At 36.2% G+C, this 25,352-nt stretch overlaps 1 protein-coding gene across 6 annotated transcripts in view; it reads left to right on the top strand.

Annotated features, from left to right (window-relative positions):
• Nucleotides 1-25,352, top strand: part of DCLK2 (doublecortin like kinase 2) — a 212,045-nt gene that overhangs the window by 128,182 nt on the left and 58,511 nt on the right. For all 6 annotated transcript variants that reach the window (XR_012483019.1, XR_012483020.1, XM_074272520.1 and 3 more), the window contains 3 exons: nt 6,205-6,299; nt 19,076-19,148; nt 20,901-21,009. Coding sequence is in view for 4 of the 6 variants with exons in the window: in XM_074272520.1 (XP_074128621.1) it covers nt 6,205-6,299; nt 19,076-19,148; nt 20,901-21,009 (277 nt within the window). In the remaining 2 variants the exon portion in view is untranslated. The remainder of the gene's footprint in view (nt 1-6,204; nt 6,300-19,075; nt 19,149-20,900; nt 21,010-25,352) is intronic.

A 25,352-nucleotide genomic window follows, 5' to 3' on the forward strand; every position in this document is an offset into this window, starting at 1 on the left:
TAGAAACATATGTACATTTAAGGGAATAACTGAAAAATGATTAAAATTAAGATCTGAGATATTTTCAGAGAGAGAGCGTGAGTGTGTGTGTGTATGTGTGCGCATGTGTGTAAGAGAGAATTATCCAAAGTAGAGTTGAGAAAGTGTTTGTACAAACTAGGGAAGTCTCAAACAACAAGAGCCTCTGTTAATCTGAATCCGTGAGAGTGTTTGCAAATACGAATGGCCTTTTTCTTTTTAACTGGAAGCATGATTCATAGTGTGTTTGTTCTCTAAATCAACCATCCCAAGATGTAGTCCATACAAGTTGAGAAGAAGTTGGGTTATAAATAACAAAAACCTTCTGAAATAACACAAGGTCTGCAGGTACTCAACATTTCAGTCTGGTTTTAAAACTTGGACTGAGGTCAATAGAGTAGATAAGATAGTCTACTCATAACATAAACTACTGTAGAATTTTAAATCTCACTCAGTGTATGCTGGATCTTCTTTATTTAAAAATTACACTAAGGTCTACTCAGCACATCAGTTGTCTTATTAAATCAAAAAAGTAAGTTTATATGATTGGGATTTGAATGTAGTTTTATTATATTTAGGCAATTAAAGATATATGTAAGGATATTTAATATATATAGGATGTCAAAATACATTTAAGATTGTAAAGATATATTTAAAGATATTATATGTAAGGATATATTATTATATGTCCTTATTTTGATATTTTATATCTAAAAACAGATGGAATGACATGAGAAAAACATTATACCATAATTGGGTTTATTTCCAGTAAATCCCAGAAGTCATTGTAGAAAAAAAGGAAGGAAAGGTACATTTATTAAGCACCTACTATCTGCAAGTCACAGTGCTGAGCACTTTACAAATACTATCTCATTTAATTCTCATTATATCCTGGGAAGTAGATGCTATTTTTATTTCCATTTTAGAATTGAGGAAATTGAAGCAAAGAGAGCTTAATTAACTTCCCAAGATCACACAGCTAGTAAATTTCTGAGGATGAATTTGAACTCAGTTCTTCCTGATATTCTGCATTCTTGTACTGAGAAATATGTTGTGCCTTAGCTATAGAGAAATTATGGTATGTATGCGGTCAGAGCAAGAACTAGGAAGAGATACTGGTTTTGGAGTCAAGAAAATCTTGAATTCAAATCCCACTTCTAATACTTTTAACTGTATGACTGTGGATGAGTGTCTTGACCTTTAGGTGCCTCAGGCACTAGCCAGAACTTACCTACTAAGTCTGGTAAATTCAATTATGGTGATCATATTAAAGTAGGTAAATAAATTGTGTGATCTGATCTCCATAAGTAGAAGACAAAATCAGTTATTCCCTTATTTACATAATGTACCCTAATAGGCTGCACTTGTAGTTCCCTTCATAAAGAATTCATCATTGAGTCAAGAAATAATCAGAATTTTAGAAAGAAATAGCTAATCATGTCACTATAGCAGGATGGAATTAGGATTTTAACCTAGATCAAAAATATTGTAAAGGGTGAGGTTGTCTAAGTGTTTAATTTCCTAAATAGAGATGTATCCCCACTCACCTTGCCTTTTAAAGAAAACTTTGCAATTAATGCTTAACAAAGCATCTAACATTTATAGTCTAGATAAATGCAGATGTGTGTGCAAACACCAACAGAATTTATTTTGGGAAGAATTAAATTTATTTTCTTTAGGACATCTTGTTCTCTACTAGGGAAAAGTTGTTTTGAGAAAAAAACAAAACAAACAAAACAAAAAACCTTAATCTTTGAGAATGGAGAAGTAGAAGAATATTCCTCAGGGGAAGAAATGTAAGCTTTTAAGTCTGTTTTCTGTCTATTGACATTTACCTCTTCCAGCAAAGTACCAAACTATATAGAGGATGTGCTATATGAAAGTTTAGATATTAACTGTTATTATGTCATCTATTAATCTGCTACTGTAGGATATATGACTTGATTATCTTTTCCAAAAGAAAATTGTGTTTGGGAAGGAGGGACTTAAGCATTTCTTAAGCCCTACTATGTGCCAGACACTGAGCTAAGCATGCTACAGTGATCTCATTTAATCCTTATTGCAATCCTTGAGGTAGGTGCTTCTTTATTATTATCCCCATTTTAGAGTTAAGGAAACTAGGGAACACAGAGGTTAAATAACTTGCCCAAGATCACATAGCTAGTAAATGTCTGGGGTTGGATTTGGACTCAGTCTTCCCAACTTTAGCCTCGGTACTCTAGATATTCTATCACCTGTTATTTTAGAAGAGTAGAAACACTGTTGGGCTTAGAATCAGCAGATCTGGGTATGTACCCAGCTTAGTTACTTGGGTAAAGGAGACCTTGGTTTTCTCATATAAAAATAAGAAGGGCAATCTAATAGGCTCCTAGCTCTAAGTCTTTGACTTAATAACAATTATCAGTAAAATCAGGGCAGCTAAGGGGGAGCCATAAAGCACAAAGCTCCATTCTGGAAGCTGGAGGACTCATCTTCCCAAGTTCAAATCTGATCTCAGATTTAATATAGCTGTGTGACCCTGAGCAAATCACTTAATCTTGTTTTCCTCAGTTTCTTCCTCTGTAAGATGATCTGGAGAAGAAAATATCTAACTACTCCAATATTTCTGCCAAGAAAATCCCAAATGGAGTCAAGAAAAATTGGCCATGACTAAACAAATAAATCACCAGCTATGAGTTTTATTAGAAAAATGTTTAGGCATGGTTTCAATATTAAGTTATTAAGGTTTGTAAAGTAGAAGTGCTGTCTATTCGCAAGGATTTTTTCCTCTCATGTAATACTTATTTCATATAAATTTTTGCCACAAGACTAGAATTTTTCAAGAGATTTTAGACATTTTTCTTCTTAGAATTATCTGGCCTTAGAGAAATAATCAGACCAATTAGCAATATCTGTTAATGTCAGTTATATTTATGTCCATACTTACTAGAAAAAATGATTGATAGCAAAAAAGTTTTTAAAATTAGATAACATTATTAATTTCCATTTAAATATGCCATTATATTTTACACAGGAATATCCCCTACACTCCTGAATATGATCTAAACTAGATTAAATATAATTGGGAAATATTTAAAAAAATAAATAACATAATTTTACATTTAAAATTAAGTCAATATGCAGTCCATAGAAGTCCTTATGGGTAGGAGTGGGCCCTGTTTCTGTTTTGAATTTGACATCATTGGTATAATAGTGTTGAATTGATGATGTTCCATATCCCAGGAATTGTTTATCAAGCCATAGACGAGTTTTGAGCTACATTGGTTCATGGAGTCCTCAGACTAAAAATTTACAACAAATGCAAAATAAGTACTTAGTATCTTTGTAATCTAGTTTGCTGTTAAGTGATTTAAAAAAAAAAAAAAAAAAAGCTTTTTTTTTTTTTTACTTTAAAAATTATAGGTGTTTTAAAATGAACAAACTGAATGATTACTACTCATAATTCCTGGAAGAAAGAGAAATAAAAATTAAAAATAGCAAGATTGAAATCTCTCAAGACCAATTTTAAAAATTTGGATATCAGTTTTTAAATGTGATTCACCTAACCATCAGCTATTCCTTAAATACAGCAACTAATTGCCTCTTCATATAATGGTGCAATATTTTCAGTTGTGAGTTGAAATTTAAATGGCCCAATTAAACTCCTAACACTTATTTATGTTATTTAAACATTTAAAACCATGCTTGATGTTATTCTGGTTGTGCTTCCAGAATGAGACACAAATAGAATATAGGTGGCTGAGGTGTCATTCTTTACATTATCTGTCATTACTTGTGCAAGAGAAGATTTAAGATTAATAGAAGGCCCTAGGTGTAGATGATTAGGAAGCTGTTAGAAGTGGCCATTCATTAAGATCATAGTTATCTGAACTTTAGTGCCAAATAGCAGAATGAGTTCTTTGCTGAAAGAAACTGTGGGGAATAAGCAAAATTAAATGATGAGTCAATATATTTGTGCAAATTATGCGCTTGAAAGCTGGCTTACCACTATTTTTATGTTATAATGGTAGAACAGGATCTTGGGATCATGGTAAATGATATGCTGACTTGAGGAAAAACAGGGATGTGATGTCATAAAAACATTTCTATAGGAATATATAACTTGGGGTTCACTATTTAGAACAGATTTGGATAAAAGTACTAATTTTAAAAAAATCATGAGACTATAGAACCTTAGATGGGGAAAATGATAGGAATTAGTAATAACTTATCTGGAGGGGTCGAGGCATAAATTTAATAGTTTTCATAATGATAGTTTTTAAAACAAAAGTAGCAGTTGTTTTTCTGTCCACTAAGGATAGAAAAAACTGATCTTAATTATAAATAGAGAGATTTGAGTTTTGCTCAAGTCAAGCTGATAAGCATTTACTAAGCCCTTAATATGAGTCAAGCATCATGCTAGAGTTAGAGATACAAAGAGAGGAAAAAACATAGTGTCCACCTTCAAGGAGCTTAAAACCTAATGAAGAAAAAAATTAAATGCAAACAATTATTTAGATAATTATGTAGATAGATGGGATAAATTGTGTATAGTCTCAGAGAGAAGGCACCAGCTTTAAAGGGGACTGAGAATAGATTTAAAAAAAATTTTTTTAATTACAAATTCTACCCTTTTCTTCTGCCCTCTCTATTGATATAAATGATAAGAAATATGATCACAATTATACATATGAAGTTTTGTAAAACATTTCCACATTAGCTGGAAAAGAGAATGCTATAGTTTGCATTCTAAGTCCGTCAGTTTTCTATCTGAAAGTAGATACCATGTGGGAAAGTTTTACAGAAGGTGAAATTTTAGCAGGAAAGTTGGGATCTAGAGACAAGGGAGAGTATTCCAAGGATAGGGAATCAACAGCATAGGGAAGAGAGTTGTGTGAGGAACGACAAGAAGAGAGTTTTAGAGTTGGTGGAAGGAAGAGAGATATAGTGGAAAGGTAAGAAGAAGTAGGTTGTGAAAGCCTTTAAAAGGCAAACAGAAGATTTGATATTTGATCTTAGGGGTTACTGGGAGCCACTAGAGTTTATTGGATGCAGTTATGTACTTAATGACATTCCCTAGATGGTACCACTGTTAGAGGAGAGGATGGGGTACATATTAGAGGTACTGTAAAGGTAGAAATGGCAGAACTTACAAACAAGTAATGGTCAGAGAGTACAGGATTGAGAAGAACACCTAAATTGACTCAGAAAATAGTGGTACCTTTGACACTAATAGAAAATAATTGTAAGAAATTTCTGATTATTGCAGTTTGGGGAACACTAAAATAGACTTAATGATGGAACATTTTTTCCCATTTCTCATTCCTTCTATGAATGTGGGATCTGATTCATATAGGTATTTCCTCAAAAAATGCAGATAATCCACCCACGCCCTCTCTTCTTATCTATGTCTTCCACAGGGTACTGAGGTCCTTCTTGTAGTTCTCTTGATATAACATAAGAATCAATGGGGTATCCCTGAATTAGAGGACTGATCAGGCATCCCCTTTCTCCCTGACTACTCCACATATATTCCTCCAGAAACAGCAATTCACCTAAGGAGGAAAATGCCTTTTTATCACTGCACCCTACATAGAGTCATAACATTCCCTTGGCTCCAAATTTCTTTTTCCATAGGCCTGCAGAAAAATGGTAGATGCATGTAAGCATAGCTTTGCTTAGAGACAGATAAATCAGAGGTGGAACTTTCATGCTTGGGTGCTGTAAAACTCCAGGTGCAAACAGACCTAGATTAAACTATAATTGAGAAATGCTTGGCAAAATAAATAAAAATGCAATATAACATAGATTATATTTTGTCAGTATGCAGCTATAAGAATCCCTTTCTATTTGAGTATGATACCCCTGAACTAGATAATATCCCAAGAAATTGTTAGTCTCTAAGATTTTTTGATCTATAAGCCTATTTTTCTCATTTAGATATCAAGATCATTGAAAATAGCTTTGTAGTAGATTGATCCTATCTCTCTAATTGTTTACCAATTTAATAAAACTGAACTACAGTCCTGCTATACTATAAGGTACCATATCAGATTATTACCTTCAGTGCTGATTTGCAACCTGCTTTGAGCTTTGTTTTTAAGTAATAGAGCATGTGCATAATTAATATTTTGTAAAGGACCTGATGATTTTGTAATCTAACTATCTTTCTCTCTTTGTTTTCTTGCTTTGCTGTTGTGTGATCAGTTAATGGGACTCCCAGCAGCCAACTTTCTACTCCCAAATCAACAAAATCCTCCAGTTCTTCTCCAACCAGCCCAGGAAGCTTTAGAGGACTCAAGGTATGAAGTACAGCATCTCAGGTGAAAGTTGAGGGCAACTTAGTTACTCACTTTTCATGATATACATTTTTTTATTTTATTTTTATTTTTCCACAATTAGATATAAAACTGTAACCTTCATTCTTTACAATTTTGAGTTCCAAATTTTTATGTCATAGCATTTGAATAAACAATAAAAGCAGAGAATAAATCTGAAAATCAAGGTGGCTGAAGTCATTTTCTGCAGATTTCCCAACCATAAAAATTTAAAAATAAATAAATAAAAATTTAAAAGGAATTACATAGTAAGTATAGAGTCATTACAAGCAGAACATCCAAGAAAAAAAAGAACCACCACTTTACCTTTCCTAATGAATTAACATATTAGAATTTCAATGTTTAAGTATTCTCAGGCCCATGGCATGTTATTTAACTCTAGAGATACCCCATGATACCTCAACCCCATAGAAAGCTACAGATTGTCTGGCTGTAAAAGGGAAAGAAGGAAGAGAGTTGGAAATTTTGGGTGGGATAGAAGATGGGCTCCATGTCATGCTCTGAACCACAGCCTAGAAGGAAATAGAATGTCAGGTATTAAGGGAAAGGAACTAGAAGCTTATGGAAATAGTTATTTCTCCTCTCCATGCCATACTCCTAGACCAAGAGGTTTCTTGACATAGTGACTTAGGTGGGACTCCTTCACATTTGCCCTAATTTGAGAATACAAATGCCGACACTAATGGAAAGGAAGAAGGAACTAGAGAGGAAGAATGATTCAAATGATAGGGAATACAAAAGAAAAAAAAATGAAGGAACAAAAGATTAGGAAAGAAAGCTTGGATACTAAAGCCTTGCCCATTCTAAGGTAGGAGTTACATACAATATACATACTGAGTGTGTAAATAAATAGGTAGTATACAAGATACATATAGAAGGAGTAGACAGAAAATTGAGAATGGAAAGCATTAATAGCTGATGAGAGATAGGGAAGAAAAGGGAAAAAAAAAAAAACTCCTGTAGAAGGTGGTATTGAGCTGGGTCTTTGATGCAATGCCCGGCACATAGGTGTTTAATAAATGGCTCTTTAAATGAATTGAATCAATCTCTCTTGCTTTCAGTTTCGACATCTATAACATAAGCAATGGGCCTTCGAGGTGGCTAAGTGGATAGAGTCCGGAGATCACTTAGTATCCCTTCACCCTGTTTGCCTCAGTTTTCTCATCTGTAAAATGAGCTGTAGAATTAAATGTCAAACCATTAGGGCATCTTTGGCAGGAAAACCCACATGGCATCATGAAGAGTTAGATAACTGAAGCAATTGAATAGCAACAACAAAACTATAAGCATTATGTCATCTCCAAGATCCATTCCAGATTTAATGTGATTTTCTGGCATTGGGACTTAGATTTCAGCCAATCTGGCTAGTTTTCTGGGTCTGTCAAAATCAAACCTCTTTTGATTTTTTTTCCCAGTGGTTTGAAATGAATGAGGTTCTGCCAGACATTCAACTCTAGCCATATGGCCCAAAAGACTTTATTCCCCATTTTGATACTTGTCTCAAGAACTTGCTGGGCAGATCTCATTTCATGTACATGGTTTCCAGAGTAAGAATAAGGGGCAGATATTATACACATAACAGCATTCGGTGTATGCTGTGTTTAAAAGAGAAAACCTGACTCTGATTCCTATGTCATGATATTGCTCACAACATAAAATACACTAATTTTTACATGAGTTTTGAATCCTTTGTCAGCATTGTCTTTATTATCTTTGTTCTTTTTTGGTGAAATTAAAGTGGAAAATTTTAGATAATTATCATACATGCATGTTATATATTCCTACCGTACCCTTCACTTAAAATAGCTTATTAAGATCAATTTAGAGAATCTCTGACAGCAAAGGTCTGTTTTCAAGAGCAAATCATATTTCTTCTTCATTAATATTTACTGCAGCTAGTAAAGACTTGGGAGGAGAATAGATAACCAATTCCAAAAATCAGAGAACCTTGGAGTACTGAGGTTGTACAGCACAATGAAAGGAGCTCGGAATTGCATTTGTAGTTAATGGAGCTTCGTTCCTCATCTGAAAAAGTGAATTTAATTAGATGACCTCCTAGCTCTCTCCAGGCTTGAAATAAGTAATCATTCTCTGTCAAAGCTGAAGCCAGGGCTGCCTAATGCTTAACATGGGAAACTCCACCGAGATAAAAAACAGTGAGGTTAAGCGGTAAACCTGGAATTCAGTGCCAAAGGGAATCGATGACACAGTCTATCAAGATTTGTGTCTTTTTGTCTGTATTCCAGAATATAGTCAAGGACTTTGTACTTATATATTTTTTAATTTCATTGGAAAATATTGGCTTGATTATCTATTTTAACAAATCTTAATGCCTTACATTTTTTTAATCAATAATTATTTTTCTCTTTCCTCCATTAAAAAGAAAATAAAAACCAAAACTTGTGACAAGTATACAGAGACAAAACAAATTCCTACATTGGACATGTAAAAATGCATGTCTCATTCTGCATCTTAAATCTGTTTTCTCTGAAAGGCAGGGAACATTCTCCTTGATCCGTTCTCTAGAATCATGGGTTGTTAGTGCATTTGTCAGGGTTCTTAAATCTTTCAGAGTTGTCTTTACACCATCATTGTAATTGTTCTGGCTCACTTCATACTGCATCAAGTACATATACATCTTTTTTATATTCTTCTGACTTGTTCCTCATTTCTAAGGTACAAGAATATTCTATCATTCCATCACATTCATATACTATAATTTGTTTCGTATAGTACAGTTATCCAATTGATAAACAGTACTTTAGCCTCCAGATCTTTGACACTTCAAGATACTACAAGAAGAGTTGCTGTAAATTGTTTTTTCTACGTATGACATGTAAAGACATTTAAAGAACTGAAAAATAAGATGCTAGAATATTTTTATGACCAGTTATAATAAGATTGCGAAAGACCATATTTCATCTAGAAGCTACCTCTAGAGATTTATGATGATAGAACACTGCTCTTGGAGCCTGGAAGACTTGGATTCAAAAACTGTCTCAGAAAGTCAACAGTTCTGTGACTCTTGGCATACCATTTATTTCATGTTTCTGTGACTCAGTTGCATTATCTATAAAGTGGAGACACTCTTAGCTCTAATCTAGTAAAGCTGTGGTGAGACTCTGATGAGGTAAAGTGTATATGATATTTTTAAAATCACAAAGTGTTTAAGAAATGTTAGCTTTTTAATGATCTTGTTGGCTAAGCCCTACTTCACAGGGTTGGTATACTTAAATGAGATAATGTAGGTAAAACATTGGACAAACCTGGAAGCAGCATCTAAATCTCTACTGTTAGAATTATTTGTTTTTATTCATGTCGAGCTTTATCTGGTTGAGCTAATAATGATTTTGCCTGGAGACTTCTCTATTCAGGCAGACTAGCCTGACTTGATATTACAGAATCACAGTGAAAGTGGTCAAGACAGAAGCCAGTAAGAGGAGAAAGTTTTATGTAACAGCCATTACCCAAACTGCAAAGTAACTATGGTATCAGTGATCTTGGTGCTTGGGTGATTAATACTAGGGTTGGGATATGAGGAATGGGCAGAGAGGTTAAAAAATGTTCTTTGAACTGAAAGCTGGAGACCACTGTATAGTCAGGATTTGACATCAAGGCAATTTATGGTCTTTGCTAGGTCAGTATTTAAGTTTTAGTAGTTAAGTCCTGGTGTTTTCTTTGGGATTCTTGGTTAGGCACTCTTTTAGTGTGCACGATAGATCAAGAAAGCTTTGAGGGATGGAGGGGGGGGGTTGGGGTAAGGGAGCAAAGGAAGGCTTTTATCTCATCCCAAAAGTCCCAAGTCTAAAACTTCTGGTCTTAAATGTTTCAGACACATCTGTAGAGATTGAGGGATAAAGTGTCTCACTTTGGGATAATAGAGCTTTTGCCCCCAGGCTATCTAGCTGCAGGGATTCCTAGTAGTTGAAAGGAGGGGGGAGAATACATTTGGTACATTATCCAACATCTTGAGATTATAAACAGTCTGATCTGTAGTGTTTTATCTGATGATGTCTCTTGGGTCTGCTGTCGGTGAAAGGTTTGCAGGATTTGTGATGTGTGATGAAAGGACTCTTGGTATCTTGTGATGATGGGCATAGCTAAAATGTTACTGCTTGACCTTCTGAACTTTAAAACTTCTTTTAGAAGCTGTGAAATGTAGGTCTGCAGTAGTAGCTGACCTTAGAGCCTTTGCATTTCCCCTGGAGTTTTGTAGCTTGTCTGTCCTTAAATATTGAAAGTTTCTTTCATTTATGGTGATTTGCAAATTTCTGGGTTAAGTAGATTTTGTATTTGTGGCTGTATTTTTATTAGATAGCCTGGAAATCCCGGGTGGTAATGTTGAAACTTGTTTTATTAGAGAGAGAAAAACGGTGATTTTTTTTAAAAGCCCTCCCCCCTCCAAAAAAATTAGCGTTCTTAAGAGGAAGGACTTTAGCTGGTCTTATTAGTTCTGTCTAGTCTAGCCTCTTAAAAGGAGGGGGTTTGATTCAACAAACATTTTGTTAAGTGGCCACTATGTGCCAAGTTCTGGAGACAATAAAGACAAAAATAAAATACTATCTGTCTGCCTTCAAGTAGCTTCTATTCTACTGGGGGACAAGAACAGTGAGGGGGTTACAACTTGTTCACATGTATCAATATAAAGTATATAAAAATGATTCAAAAATGATTGAGGAGGCAGGAGAGAGGACCATCAAGAGGGCTCATAACTGGGTGGACCATTCTTGTCATCCCCACTGGTCCTGCTTATGAGGTTGGGGGAGGGGACCTGATGATTTAGTGCCTTTGGTCAAATATGTTGCCGGGAATTCTCAAACTGAGAGTCGGAAAATCAGTTAAGGGTTATTCGGCACAAACACATGACCAGCAAGGGAGACATGGCACAAGGTTGGGTGGCATCCACTTTGGCCATATAGAGAGATTTCTATGAGGACCACAACAAGGTCTGGGTGGTTCTTACTGATACCAAGTCAGCCCCACTGAGGCCTGCCAGGGGATACTGTTGGTTTTGCTGGGAAGGTTTAGGTCGTGATGTGCTAATTAGGCAACTGTGGATGCTGATAAGGAAAGGCTTAAGTCATTATGACTCTGTTCCTTAATAGATGGGCCAAAAATCATTACAAGCAGTTAAAGCTGGAGCTGTGCTCAAAAGTGCCTTCTTTTTCGGATTTCCCCTAACTTTCTGAAATCTCCTTCTCTTTGTCTTCTCTTTCAAGTCCAGGCAACTCCATTCTTCTCTCCCTATAGTGCTGGACGTGGAATCAGGAAAACCTGAGTTCAAATCTTGCCTCAGAGACTTATTAGATGTGTTCCTTAGTTATTTTTCAGTTGTGTCTGACTCTTTGGGATCCATTTGAGGTCCTCTTGGTAGAAACACTAGAGAAGTTTGCCATTTCCTTCACCAGCTCATTTTATAGATGAGGAAACTGAGACAAAAAGAGTTAAGAAACTTGCCCAGGATCGTTCCTAAAGATGAATCTTCCTAACTCCAGGCCCTGTTCTCTATCCACTTTGCTACCCAACTGCCCCTTGCCTATATATTACCAATGGGCAAAAGATTTTTTGGTAATACTGATGTGAACAAGACTGGACATGTAAAGTGGGAGGACAGGAGGACATGTTTAGCATTCTATAGAACAAATGTTTATTAATTCTATTTCTATTATATTAGTTCTATTTCTTCATATATAAATAAGGAACATGTTTCTTAAAAATTCATTCATTCATTGAAATGGCTATTTTCTTGGAAGTAGTAAAAATTTAAACTATAAAGTCAAATGTTTCACTAATTTACACTTAATTTGGGGGATAGAGTGAATAGAACATTTAAATTTGAATCAGAAGGCCTAGGTTCAGATCTTGCTGCTTCTACTTACTACCTGCATTGCCATTTCTTCAGACCTCAACTGTAAAATTGAGGGAAGATTTTTTAAAAATATATTATTCTAATTTAAATATAAACTAGGTGAAAACATTAATTTTACAGATGATTGCTGTCATCTTTATATTAGTAAATTTTCAGTATATTGGAAAAGTGGTCTCATTTTTAAAAGTGATTATTCTTGTATTTTCTCTCTCTCTGGATGAAGGAGGGCTGTGGAGTTGATGACTCTCATTCTGTGTGCTGTTGGCTGAATTACTGTAGTGTGACTATTCTCTTTTATCTTCTTAACATTGAATCACATATTTTTAATTTCTGTATGATGCTTTTTGGCCACCAAGCTCTGATGTCGTCTGAACATCCTTCATTTCAAATGGCTTGCCAACTCCCCATCTGAAGTGTCTTCCTGCCTCCCAGCTAATTATCCTAACATTTCTGTAGGGCTTTGAGATTTGTAAAGTTTATATACATTTCCCTATTTGATCCTTACAACAGCCCTTTGAGGTGAATGATGTTCTTTTCTCCACTTTACAGATGAAAAATAGAAGGCATGGAGGGGTTGTGATTAGCTCAGGTTTATATAACTAAGAACAAATTTGCCATAATATTCGAATTCAAGTCTCCCTGACATTATCCAACTATAAGAATGACAAACTTTCAAAAACTGAACTGGGATAGCATCAAAGATGTCTGTTACTGGAAAGTTAGGCGTCCTCTGGAGATGGTAACTGTGCTGGCTGAACTTTGAGACTTTATATCAGTTTAGGTCAGAATCAGGTCAAAATGTCAACAGTGGTATTGCAGAAAAGACTTGACAAAAGTTTTTTGTTTTGTTTTAAATTGAATTACAGCTTTACAACGTGATCCTGATAAATGTGTCTCCTACATTCTGACTTCTTTGGGTCATAGATTTGGAGATTGGGGGGCTGGAGAGATTAATAGTCCAGATTCTTTGTTTTGCAGATGAAATAATTGAGGTCAAAATAGGTAAAAGGACTTGGCCAAGGCCTCACAGATAGCTGAGTAGCAGGGCTGAAGTTCGTCTTTTACTCTATAATGCTGCCTCCAGAGGAGTCCAAACAAGGAACAAAAATAACAGTAATAATAACTAATATTTATACCATGCTTTAAAGCTTTTTAAAGCCTTTACAATCATATTATCTCATTTAGTCTTGAATGGAATCCAGTAATACTTAAAGGTAACAGGTCTCCATTTCTAGCTCATAGTAAGTCTAACCTGCTGTTTCTATTGCTAGACAAGAATGAACTTCTTCAGCCACCATGCTGAAAAATTTACTTAGTGGATATGTTTGATAGCTCTCTTCAGGGATATTTAGAGTAGTCTGTTCTGACTTGCTTCCCAGCTATAAAAATACAAAAACTGAACCATGGCATTCATATTGAAATGATCAGCATGTGCCTTGTGAAACCCTATGAAATAAAATTCGGTGATAACGGATACATATACATTACTGTATCGCTTCAATCTGGTGAGCAAGCATACAGTTCTGTGATCAAAACAGGATAGAATCTTTGAATATTTCATTTTTCTTTCTTCTCATAAAAAATAGATCTGGCTGGCAGAGAGACTAGAGTAGATGACTTAACAATTCTATCACACAGAGGCAGAGAACTCAGCAATATTTTCATTGCTTTTCTGCCAATGTCCTTCCTTCTTAACCAATCAAATCTTAATCAAGAAGGAAATCTCCTCCCCAAATCTCTCTCCCTTATCTTTCTCTTGAAATTCTGTCTCTTTGAAGCACTTGGTGTTTACAGGAAAATTCAAAGAAATAGTATACCCCAGATGTTGTCATCAATGTATGCTTTGGTCAAGAAGGATCTTGGAAATAAACGCTATTGAGTCCCTTAACCTTTGGGCTGTCTCAGCATCTGAGCTGCTGATTGAAGCATGAATGCTCATTAACATGTGAAGAGATTTCAGGCAAATTCTTTCACTTCCTGACTTCAGCAGAGTAACCATGGTTGAATACTCTGCAGTGTAATCAGTATAATTGAAAGGCTGATTTTGTGACCCCTGTTGCCAGCCAGGCAGGCTCTTATTTCTAATGGAAATGGACGAGAAGGCAGAGCAACATATTTATCCTGCCACTTCTGATGGCAGAGAGACAAATACCCTGGGAAACAAGTGAAAGGATAATGGGGAAGGATGACACAGAGAGGAAGAAATGTACCTTTTTACAACAAATACTATAATCAGATATTCACATGCCTCTGTGATCTCACCAATTTGGAGTGTTCTACCCATAACGGAAAGCAACTCGTCCAGGTTTGCCCTCCCTGCTTTTTTTTGTCAGACCACTCTGTGACCCCACCACAGATCCAAAATGTAGCCTTTAAATCCAAATCGGAGTCCTGGCCACACAATAATTGTTATGTTACAAATTTCTAACCTGTCACAAATTAAGAGAGTAAAAAATGTACATATCTAATTTTTGTTACCACATATGAGACACTTAAAGATATCTTTCATCCCCTCAAAGTTCAGCACAGGGGCTCCATCTATCTTGCTCAAGCTCTCTCTGCTTTCTCTTGACATTTCCAGTGTGTACCAATAAAACACTGACTAGCCACTTGTCATCCCTTGCTCCCATCCTGTGATCAGCCCACATTCTCTTCTTGTCATATAGTTGTTCGATGACATCTTTTATAACAGTTCTTCCCAGTTCCTTATTGATTATATGTTACAGACTGCTCTCATTCACTTGAGAATCTTTCCATTTGCCTCTATAGTTTTGTGCAAATAGTCTTCCTCTGTATTTTACTTATTTTCCCCCTCAGCAGAAAGGTTCTTATTTCTTACTCTTCTCCTTCCTTCCATTCTATCCATTAGTAAACATTTCATAAATAATGGGATTATATATGATCACTTATTCAAATTGTATAATTGTTTAAATTACATTGACTAGATTGCATTTTTCCTTACTCTGATCTATTGAAGGAATTTTCTTTTTTCTTTTTTCTTTTTTTAATATTTTCCTCTAGGCCCAGAAAGGACAGGTGAATTGATCATGGTTTCAGATATGCAGCTATCTTTCTCTTCCCCAAATAAGTCCAGAAGTCCTGTAGCACAATCAAATGCTAAAAGTGAGATTTCATGGAAACACTCCAAAACTACAGGACTCCAAATTATGTCTCAGACAAACTGGGAGGCAGATGAAGTCATTTCATCCTCTGTTCTTTAAATTTTGCTGAAAAAATCTGCCACACCAATGTACTTCCTATTGTGCTAACTGTTCATTTTTTATATGTAGAGTTAGAGACAGCTAAATGGTGCAATGGATATAGCATCAGGTCTAAAGTCAGGCAGACTCATCTTCCTGACTTCAAATCTATCTTCAGACTGTGTAACCCTGTTAGCTGTTTGACCCTCTTTGCCTCAGTTTCTTCATCTGTAAAATGACCTGGAGAAGAAAATGGCATACCACTCCGGTATCTCTACCAAGAAAACCAGAAATGGGAAGGGGAGAGATAAGGGAAGGAGAGAGAGAGGGAGAGAGGGAGAGAGGGAAAGAGAGAAAGAAGCAGAAAGAGAGAGAGAGAGAAATTGGAACACAAAATCTTGCCAAAATGAATGTTGAAAACTATCTTTACACATATATATATATATATAGATATATACATATATGTATATATCTATATATATATATGGAAAAATAAAATACTATTGAGAAAAGAAAAATGAAGTCATGAAGACATGACTGAAATGGTAAATAGCAAAAGAATAGAAATAGAAATGGCAAGATGACTGGAGAAAACAAAGGGTCTAAGGAATTCTCTGAGCAAGAAGGGAGACTTGGGGCTCTGAGAAATCTCTTTCTCTCCATGTCCAAGTATATTTCAGTACACAAAAACCTCACTACCATGTTAGTGCAAGGTAAAGCTTGGCCTTTGTGCCAGAACACTAAAGTGTGCTCCTAATTTGTAAAACAGGTGCATTCAGAAGCAGCTTCCCTTTTCCATCTTGCCATGTATGAGAACCAGTGTTTTTCCCTGATTTAGCTTCTTCCTTCCAATCAACCCCATGGGGAACTCTCTTCTCTCCCCCCCCACTTTTTTTTTGGGGGGGGGAAGGCTCAGGATAAAGCTATCCCTGGGACCCTATTAGCCCGGGCTTCCCTGGTCACCTTTGTGCATAAAAAGTCCCAATCATATAGACCTTGGACCTCTCTGACTGGGGAGGTGCAGGAGACAAGGAGATTCACTCTACCCTGATAATCTACTAAGCAGAAAATTTCTAGATGGATATGTGGAGAGTGCGTCCAAAGAACCTTTGTGCCTCTGTCCTCGAAGTAGCAGAAAGGGCAAAGTGAACCTCCTTTAGTGCGATCCTTTGTGTTTCATCCCACCCTTGAACTTGACCTAACAGAGCTGCTGGCATCAGGGCAATGCCTCTTACGCTATGACGGCCTGCTCTGGAAGGAGACTACTTTTGTGTTTTGCCAGTTAACCCTCTGGACAAAATACAAAAGTGTATTTTGGAGTGAGTGAGTTTTTATGGTTATCTAAAGCAGGGCTTCTTAAACTTTTCCCATGTGCAACCCTTTTTTACCTAATAAATTTTTACACAATACAAGGATACAAGTATATAAAATGGGTATACGAAGCAAACATTTATTGATAATAAATCATAAAGAATTTTATAATACATATAATTTTATTATTTATTAAAAATAAAAACAAATTTGTATATTATTAGAATGGGTGTGCTTTTAATTTTTACATAAAGAATTAAACCATGGTGGAATATTTTATATCTTTTACTGTTGCCCCAATTTTTACAATCCCACATTCAGTCACAAGACCACATATGGGGATATCTCCCATAGTTGAAGAAGCTTTGATCTGAAATACTAAACATTACAGGGAGAATGCTAAGATTCTGGTAGCTGTAAACTACCTTTTTTTATGGACATCACAGAATTAAGAGATACCTTATTCTTACCACTCTTGCTGGAATATTCCGAATATTGTTGAAAGTCTAAAAACAGAAACAGTATATCAAATGCCAGGATTTCTAGAGAGAAGTGGATAGTAGATTGTAACATTAGATGGAAAGAACTTTTAAGGTTCCTTAGTAACATCTCATTTTTCAGGCAAAGAAACTGAGGGAAAAGAGGTAAAGTGAGTTATTCAGGGTCAAGGAGAGAGTAAATGACAGCACCAGCATCTGACTGCCAATCTATCGGCTATTGTTCTGACTCAGCAGTCACTTAGAGACCTGGAGCAGGGAGCTATTTATGGCTGAAAGTCTCACCCCTGGGGCTTCCTGAGGGTGCCAGCAATAGTGACTGAGCATGCTCTAAGGCAGGGGTTCTCAAACTACGGCCCCTCGGGCCAGTGTGCCAGGCTGAGGGGCCGAGACAGAGGGTGAGGTTTTATATTTACTATAGTCCGCCCTTCCAACAGTCTGAGGGACAGGGAACTGGCCCCCTATTTAAAAAGTTTGAGGACCACTGCTTTAAGGGCTGGTGCTGGCCTGTTAGAGTCATCAAGAGCATTAAAATTGGAATCAAAAGGCACATATGGATTCAGATCCCAGATCTCTGTGCTGTATGTGTGACTTTGGAAAAGTAACTTCTTTGAAAACCTCACATTCCTCTTCTGTGAAAATTTGGGGTTAAACTAGAACCTTTGGGGTTTCTTTCTGTAAGCATCTGCTAATGAGGGTGAGGGCCATCCTAAGATCCAAGAATTAAGGACCATAACCTGGATTGTCTCACTCCCCTTCAAAAGAAAAAACTTTTTAAAAATCAGCAAAGTTGATCAATATGGATGTCCTCAGAGTTGTAAAACAGTTCTAAGCTTTTAACTACACTAAAACTTTGGGGTCACCCGATGTGGTTAAAAAAAAACAAAACAAAACAAACAAGAAAAAACTTGATGTTCTATGAAATGCACCACTTCTGCAAAGGAATTGGAGGACCTATCTTCTCATCTCTTCTTTGGGGCCAGCCACACTTGTTGCATTTTGTAATTTTGCAACCTTCACTTTTGACTTTTTTGTCAAGTTGGTTCTTTCTGTTTACATTGTTCTAGTTCTTGTTGACACTGTTTTTTTCCACTTTATTTTGTAGCAGTTTATGTAAGTCTTTCCACACTCCTCTGTTTAGTATCTTCCTTATTTCCCTTTGGATATGTCGAGCCTTCCCCCTCCTGCCTCAATTGATAGACAGCTATTTTGTGTCCAGTTCTTTGCTTTAAGTAATTAACTGAAGTGAAAATACTAAAACGAAAGGAACTGCAGCAAAATTACTGGGACGAGGGGAAAGTAATGTGTGTGTATGTATATATGTATATATACATATAAATATAATAATATAACATGATAATATATTATATTAATATGTAATATATTCTATTATAACCTGATAATATATTATAATAAAATATGTAATTGTGTTGTTATATCACAACATATTATAATAATAGTAATAACAACATTAAAAAACCTTTCTGTAACCCTTAATAATTGCTGGAACCTATGGCCCAACTGCCATGGTTTTTTTCCTTGGCAAAGATATTAGAGTGGTTTGCTGTTTCCTTTTCCAGCTTTATGCTGCCACGGGGTTAAATGACTTGCCAAGGTCCCACAACTATTAAGCATCTGAGGTTAGATTTTACCCCTTCTCTTTCTGACTGCAAGCCCAGTGTTGTAACTACTGAGCCACAAGGCACAATGCTAAGTACTGAGGAGCAAATGGGGCTCTTTGTGTTCATGATAGCTTCCTGTGATTCTGTCTAGGTGTTTTATAAAACGTCTATTAAATTGATGCATTAACAATATATTAAACTTTTGTCATGAGAAATAATTTGACTGTTTGCTGTTTCTTAGATTCCTCCACACTGTGGCTCTGCTTCCAATGTGAATGGTGGACCCGAGTTATACCGTTGCCTGAGTCCTGAAGGTAGGTTGCCGTTTAAAAATGGACGCTCCCAGCAATTTGAGGAAGTACTTTGGGTGCTGGTGACAGCTTGTCCTAAATGGGATCTATATAAAGGTCATGCTAGTGCTTAATCAGGTGTGGGTTAGTGCCTTGTCTGTCTCAGTTCAGCAAATATTTTTTTGTGTTTACCTCCCATGTACAAAGGTACCAGACAAATACAATGGAGGAAAACATGGCCTTGTCCATGGATAAGAAGCCTCAAGCCTATTGATAGCAATATCATCAGACTGCTTTAGAAACTCTATTTCAAAGATATTCAAAAATGTTAGTTTATAACAGGAATTCTTTATCTGAAGTCCTTGAGCATTTTTTTAAATTGATAATTATTGCAACATAATTAGTTCCTAACTGATTTTTTTCTACATCCAAAACTACTAATCTGAGCAAGGTTCCATACAAAGCCTTCATGAGATTACCAAACAATCTATGACACACAAAAAGCTTAAGATTTTCTCTGCTTTAGAACTAGGCTACTAGCACTCTCCCTGAATCCAGTAGTTTAGATTTAAACTTAGGTTTGCTTTTTTTCTCTTTTTGCTGTGCCCTCTTTCATCCTTGTGCCACAAAAGATTCATACTTTGGGGAAATAGAAGTATTGAGTGGACATGTGATGTCACTGAATCAGGGAATTTATCCTTGCATCAATGCCAGTTGGTATCTTCTCTTCAACTCTAAGAGAATTACTGGGGACTCTGAGAGGTGAAGTGATTGGTAGGGTTACATTGATTGTGTGTGTCAGAGGCAGCTCCTGCTGCTTATGAAGCCAGCTTTCTGCCTCTAGCCTTGGACCTTTAAACAAGGAGGCTCTTCCTCAGTTACTATCAGGTGGGCACTTCTGAACAACAAATCTTAGTGTTCCACCTAAATCATCTCTACCCAGATACTTTGGGAGCAAGGAGGTCCTTTTGTCTTCATACACTGCTCCTTCTTCTTCAATTCTGTGTTTTCATTTCTTTGAGGGCTGAAATGATGTGGAGGAGGAAAGAGTTGTGATTTATTATTTTAAAAAGAACACTGTTTATAGTTCACAGTCACTGATAACTAGCCTCTTTGTCCAAGCCCTGGTGAAAGTTGATCATTTATTTCCTCCCCTTTCTTTTTTTTGACCTGTGTAATGGAAAGTGAGTAAACACATACTTTGAAATTTAATTTTGCCCTGTTTTTGCTCTATAGCAGAGATTCTTAAATTTTTTTGTCTGGCAGTATAGCCTTCAGGCTGTTGTCCTTAGATTAATGTTTTTAAATGCATAAAATAAAATGCATAATTATAAAAAATTCCATTATAATGAAATGCACACATGAAAATATTTTTAAAAACAAACAGGTTTATGGAAACCCTAATATATAAGAAAAGTAACTTCTTTTCCAGTATTCAGTGCTTTTTCAGAGTTGAATAAGCCTGAATAAAAACCTGTTAGGAAACTTTAATTAGAATTTCTTTTAATGCCAGTCTAATGATTTAGTTTATCTGTGGTTTGAGAGATTAACCTGAAATTTGTTAAATTTTCCATTATACTAATGTGACATTGACAGTAAATACTCCATGTGCTAATGAGGTAAATTTGATCCAGAGATCTAACAGATCATCAGGCCTGCAGCATTTTTTTCTTTCTTTCTTAGGGAATAGAAATCTTTACATTGCAAGTTTTAACGTGAAGAGCAAGGTGAGTTGCTGACATTGTTGCCTTTCACATTTTGCCATCTTTTCTGCAGGTGTAAATGGAAACAGGTGTTTTGAATCATCAACTCTTCTTGACAAATACAGAATTGGGAAGGTCATTGGTGATGGCAATTTTGCTGTGGTGAAGGAATGCATAGAGAGGTGAGTCTCCAAATGAGCTTCCTCATGATCATTGTACATTGAGAGATTTGTGAAATCCTCCTTTCCAATGCTTCTTTTGTTTTTCTTTTCTCGTTAACTAAAAGTCTTTTTTTAAATTATTATTAAAGCTTTTTATTTTCAAAACATATGCTTAGTTTTTATCATTCACCTTTGCAAAACCTTGTGTTACAAATTTTTTCTCTCCCTTCTTCCCATTCCCTTCCCTAGATGGCAGGTAATCCAATATATGTTAATCATGTACAGTTCTTCTATACATATTTCCACAATTATCATGCTGCACAAGAAAAATCAGATCAAAAAGGGAAAAAAAATGAGAAAGAAAACAAAATGCAAGCAAACAATAAAATGAGTGAAAATCCTCTGTTGTGGTTCATACTCAGCCCCCACAATCCTCTCTGTGGGTACACATGACTCTCTTCATCACAAGACCATTGGAACTTAAACAAAGTTCTTTAACTTTTCAATTCCTTTAAGCTAAACACACCCACTGTGTAGAAGATCAAAGGTTAGGTCAGTTTTTCAAAAGCATCTCAACTTAGTTGGGGCCTGGAATGAGAGTTGAAAAACCCGTGGACTAGTGAATCTGTCACATGTGAGGGAATTAGAACATCAAATGGTTAATTGTGGGAATTGATTGAACCATTCTGACTCCATCTTGTGACTTAGTTCTGAAGCTACCTCAATTGCCTTCCTGTTCAGTTTTGGATCTCGTCCAATTTCTATCTTGTGAGAAAACTTTATTCAGTTGTGGAAATTGTGAGAAAACTTTAATATATTGTTTGAACCAATATGGTTGGGAAGCTGAATCACCTCTACCTGCTGCTTAGAGACTCTGAATTAGACACCTAAATCATGCTACCTGAAACACAATCAAATCTGAAGTCTGATGCAAGGAGTTTTCTCACAATTATACATTTCAAGCAACCCATATGTCTTACCTGAAAATTGCCTCATGCTGATCAATAAGTTCTTGTTTCCATATTCCTTCATTTGAATGCAGACTTCTGGGGGGAGTAAGGCACTTTTTTTTTCTAATGTGATTTAAAAATTTTTTATTAAAGCTTTTTATTTACAAAATATGTGCATGGGTAATTTTTCAACACTGACCCTTGCAAAACTTTCTGTTCCAAATTTTCCCTCCTTCCTCCATCTCTTCCCCTAGATGGCAGATAGTAGGAAACCTCTTTTATTTTTTTCTGATGTTAGGGAATTGTACCTGTCTATTCTCCCCATCCCAGCTTGGAATGTCTCTAATTTTTCCTCCAATTAGAGATGAGATTACTTAATTTTGTATCTTAATTAATTGTTTTCTTTTTTTTTGAGGCAATTGGGATTAAGTGACATGCCCAGGGTCACACAGCTAGTGAGTGTTAAGTATTTGAGATCAGGTTTGAGCTCAACTCCTCCTGACTTCAGGGCTGGTGCTCTATCTACTGTGCCACCTAGCTGCCCCTAATTGTTTTCTTTTAATTGTTTGGTCTTACTTGGTTCATTGTTTTTAAGACATAAAAATCTGTCTCCTTCTGACTTTTGGATCCAGGGCCCAGCTAAGGATGTTTGGTCCTGATTTGTTAGGCAATTGGTAGGCAATGCTTAATAAATTGATATGCTTGAAAATTCAAACCTTTGTTGCCTCAGTTTTTTCATCTTTAACACACCACACATGATCTTGTATTAGGGTCTCAGAAATCAGGAATCATAGTTTTAAATGGTGATGAGATGAGCATTTATGTGGGCTTTAGGACCCTTGGGCCTACAAAAAGTGTCTTTAGCTGGCCCTCATCCTGCACCATACCTAAGTTGATGACTCTAGACAAGCACAATGATCACAGGAATTTTCATTTCCTGTTGGGGCTTTTGGAAGAGTCTGAATCAATACTAGTGGTGGATTTTATTGTGGTAAATTAAAACCAACTGGAGGTGGGGGTGGGTATGGCAATTGTACTACAGCAGAGTCAATTTTCCCAAACCTCTCTTATTTCTAGGTAATCCAGAAATTTAGCAGTAATGAAACTCAAGTAAGGAAGGGTTTCTTAAAAACTTGAGGAGATTGCAAAGGTGTCAGAAATCAGATGCTTCCTGGGAGCTGATTTTTCTCCCACCCAGCTTTTTGAGAAATAACAAGGTAACTACAGGGTTCCAACCCCTGCTAGAAGCTTTCAGACCTCTGGGTTCAAGAAGGATCAGGGCAACTTAGCTTTAGATCTGGAAGGGTCCTTTGAGATCACCTTGACTATAGATAAGGAAACCAAGGCCCTGGGGTTATTATTTGCCTAAAATCACCCAACTAGTACAAGGCAAAAGTTAAGATTCGAGCTTGTATATAAATTCTGTATACAAATTCAGCTCTCTTCACATCCTAACTCTATCTTCTTTTGCATCGTTTCATGCCTGTAATCTGACTGAGAGGAGAGGGGAAAAAAACCCAGACATTGAAGTTTGAAATCTCTCCCACGTTTCCCCCTTCTTGTGTAATGAGTGTGTTGACTTCAGAGAGAATCTTACAGGTCTTGTGAGGAAACCCACTAAAATGCTTAATTCTTGTTTTTTTTGTTTTTTTTTTTTCCCTACAGTTGTATAAAAACACACTGTTGAAATGTACAAAGAGAAAAGAAAACATCCCTTTAAAACGAAGACTTAAGAGCTTTTCAATTTTAATTTTAGTTAGTCTCTAGTTATCTATATACACAGCCTGCCAGCTGCTAACCACATTTGTTTTAGACTTCCTTTAATTCGTGTACATGATTCAGCAAACATTGTAGATTGCTGCTGCCTGAGGGCATCTCCTTACCCAGCTGCAGGGGTTGGTCATATTTCACTCTTCAGCACCTAAGTCAATTTTTTTTTAAACAAAGGGCACCCAAGGGGCAGATGCCAGCAGTTTGTGTGGAAGTGCTTTCATATGTTCTAGTGAAGTTGTTCCAGGCTTAATTAGCCATATTCTTCCATTAATTTTTAAAGGGCTGCATCACAGCTATAGCCTCTCTACTGCTGGTCCCTGGCACAGGCAGCTCAGTGTGACTGACAGCGACTGTACTTGGTGGATGCCTTTTTGTGGGAGGGTCATGCCCTGTGCCAGCTGTGCCAGATCACACACATCTACATGAATTTCTTCAAAAACCTTGATGTTTTGTGGCCACTTTTATCTATGGCACGGCTAATGCAGTTAGCTATTAGTGACAAATTAAGCACGCAGGATATAATTTCTATATATTCATCAACAGTCAGAGGCAATGTTTGGTTTACGTTCCTCATGAGCTGTTTAAATAAAAGTTCTCCCTCTGAGTGAGACCATGTCGATGTGTAACTATGACAACCTGGCAAAAGCAGCTGCAGTTCTAAAGCTAATGTAATTCTAAGTACACTGCAGTGCTCTTTAATGAATGGTTCTCCTGCAGTTAGATATTCTTTGTGTGTTGCAAATTCAGTGCTTCATTAGCTCTCTGTTGATCTGTATGGGTGCTCTTTTCACTGGTATACCTCAGTCAGTCAATAAACATTGATTAAGCTCCTACTATGTACCAGGCATTTATTGCTGGGGATACAAAGAAAAGATAAAGACATTTCCTATTCTAAAAACACTTGAGTTTCTTCTCACTTTAATAAGATGGTTTTCATGAACCAAGTGAAGTCCTCCCTATCCCCCAGTCATCATTAACTTCCCAATTATTTTTAGAAGTGAGCCTCTATGCACTTATTAGGAAGACTCTCGGTTCCCACAGTCTGCCAGCAGGAGTGTAATTCAAAAACCTTCTATCTTAACTAAGACCTGCCAGAGTTTACACTATACTTAGATAGCTTTCAAAAATCCACTGTATTACCTTCATGCCAAAAGGAGATGGGAATTCTTGGAAAGATTGTTGTAATTAATTAATTTTTTAAAAGTAAATTATCATTGAGATTGTTTGTTTTTAACACCACCTAAATTTCTCCTGTTATCCCTTCCTTTTTTCCATAAAACTAACAAAAAAAAGAAAACAGGGGAAGCAAAACTGTTTGATACATTTTTAAAAATCTGAAAATACTTATGATCTTCCATCCCAGTGACATCTTACCTCTGAAAAGGAGTGAAGAAAGATATGACTTATGTGATTTTTTAAAAAATCATTTTATTGTTTGTTTTTTATTGGGATTTTTTTTTTTTTTTTGAGAGACAGTTGGGGTTAAGTGACTTGCTCAAGGTCATATAGCTAGTAAGTATTGTCTGAGGCCAGATTTAAACTTGGGAACTCATGACTCCAGTATTAGTGTTCTATTCACTGTACCAACCAGCTGCTTCTATTTTGTTTTTATTTTTTTTACGGTATAGTACATGATTCCAT

Source organism: Sminthopsis crassicaudata, chromosome 6, assembly GCF_048593235.1.
Source record: "Sminthopsis crassicaudata isolate SCR6 chromosome 6, ASM4859323v1, whole genome shotgun sequence".
Taxonomy (NCBI): Eukaryota; Metazoa; Chordata; class Mammalia; order Dasyuromorphia; family Dasyuridae; genus Sminthopsis; species Sminthopsis crassicaudata.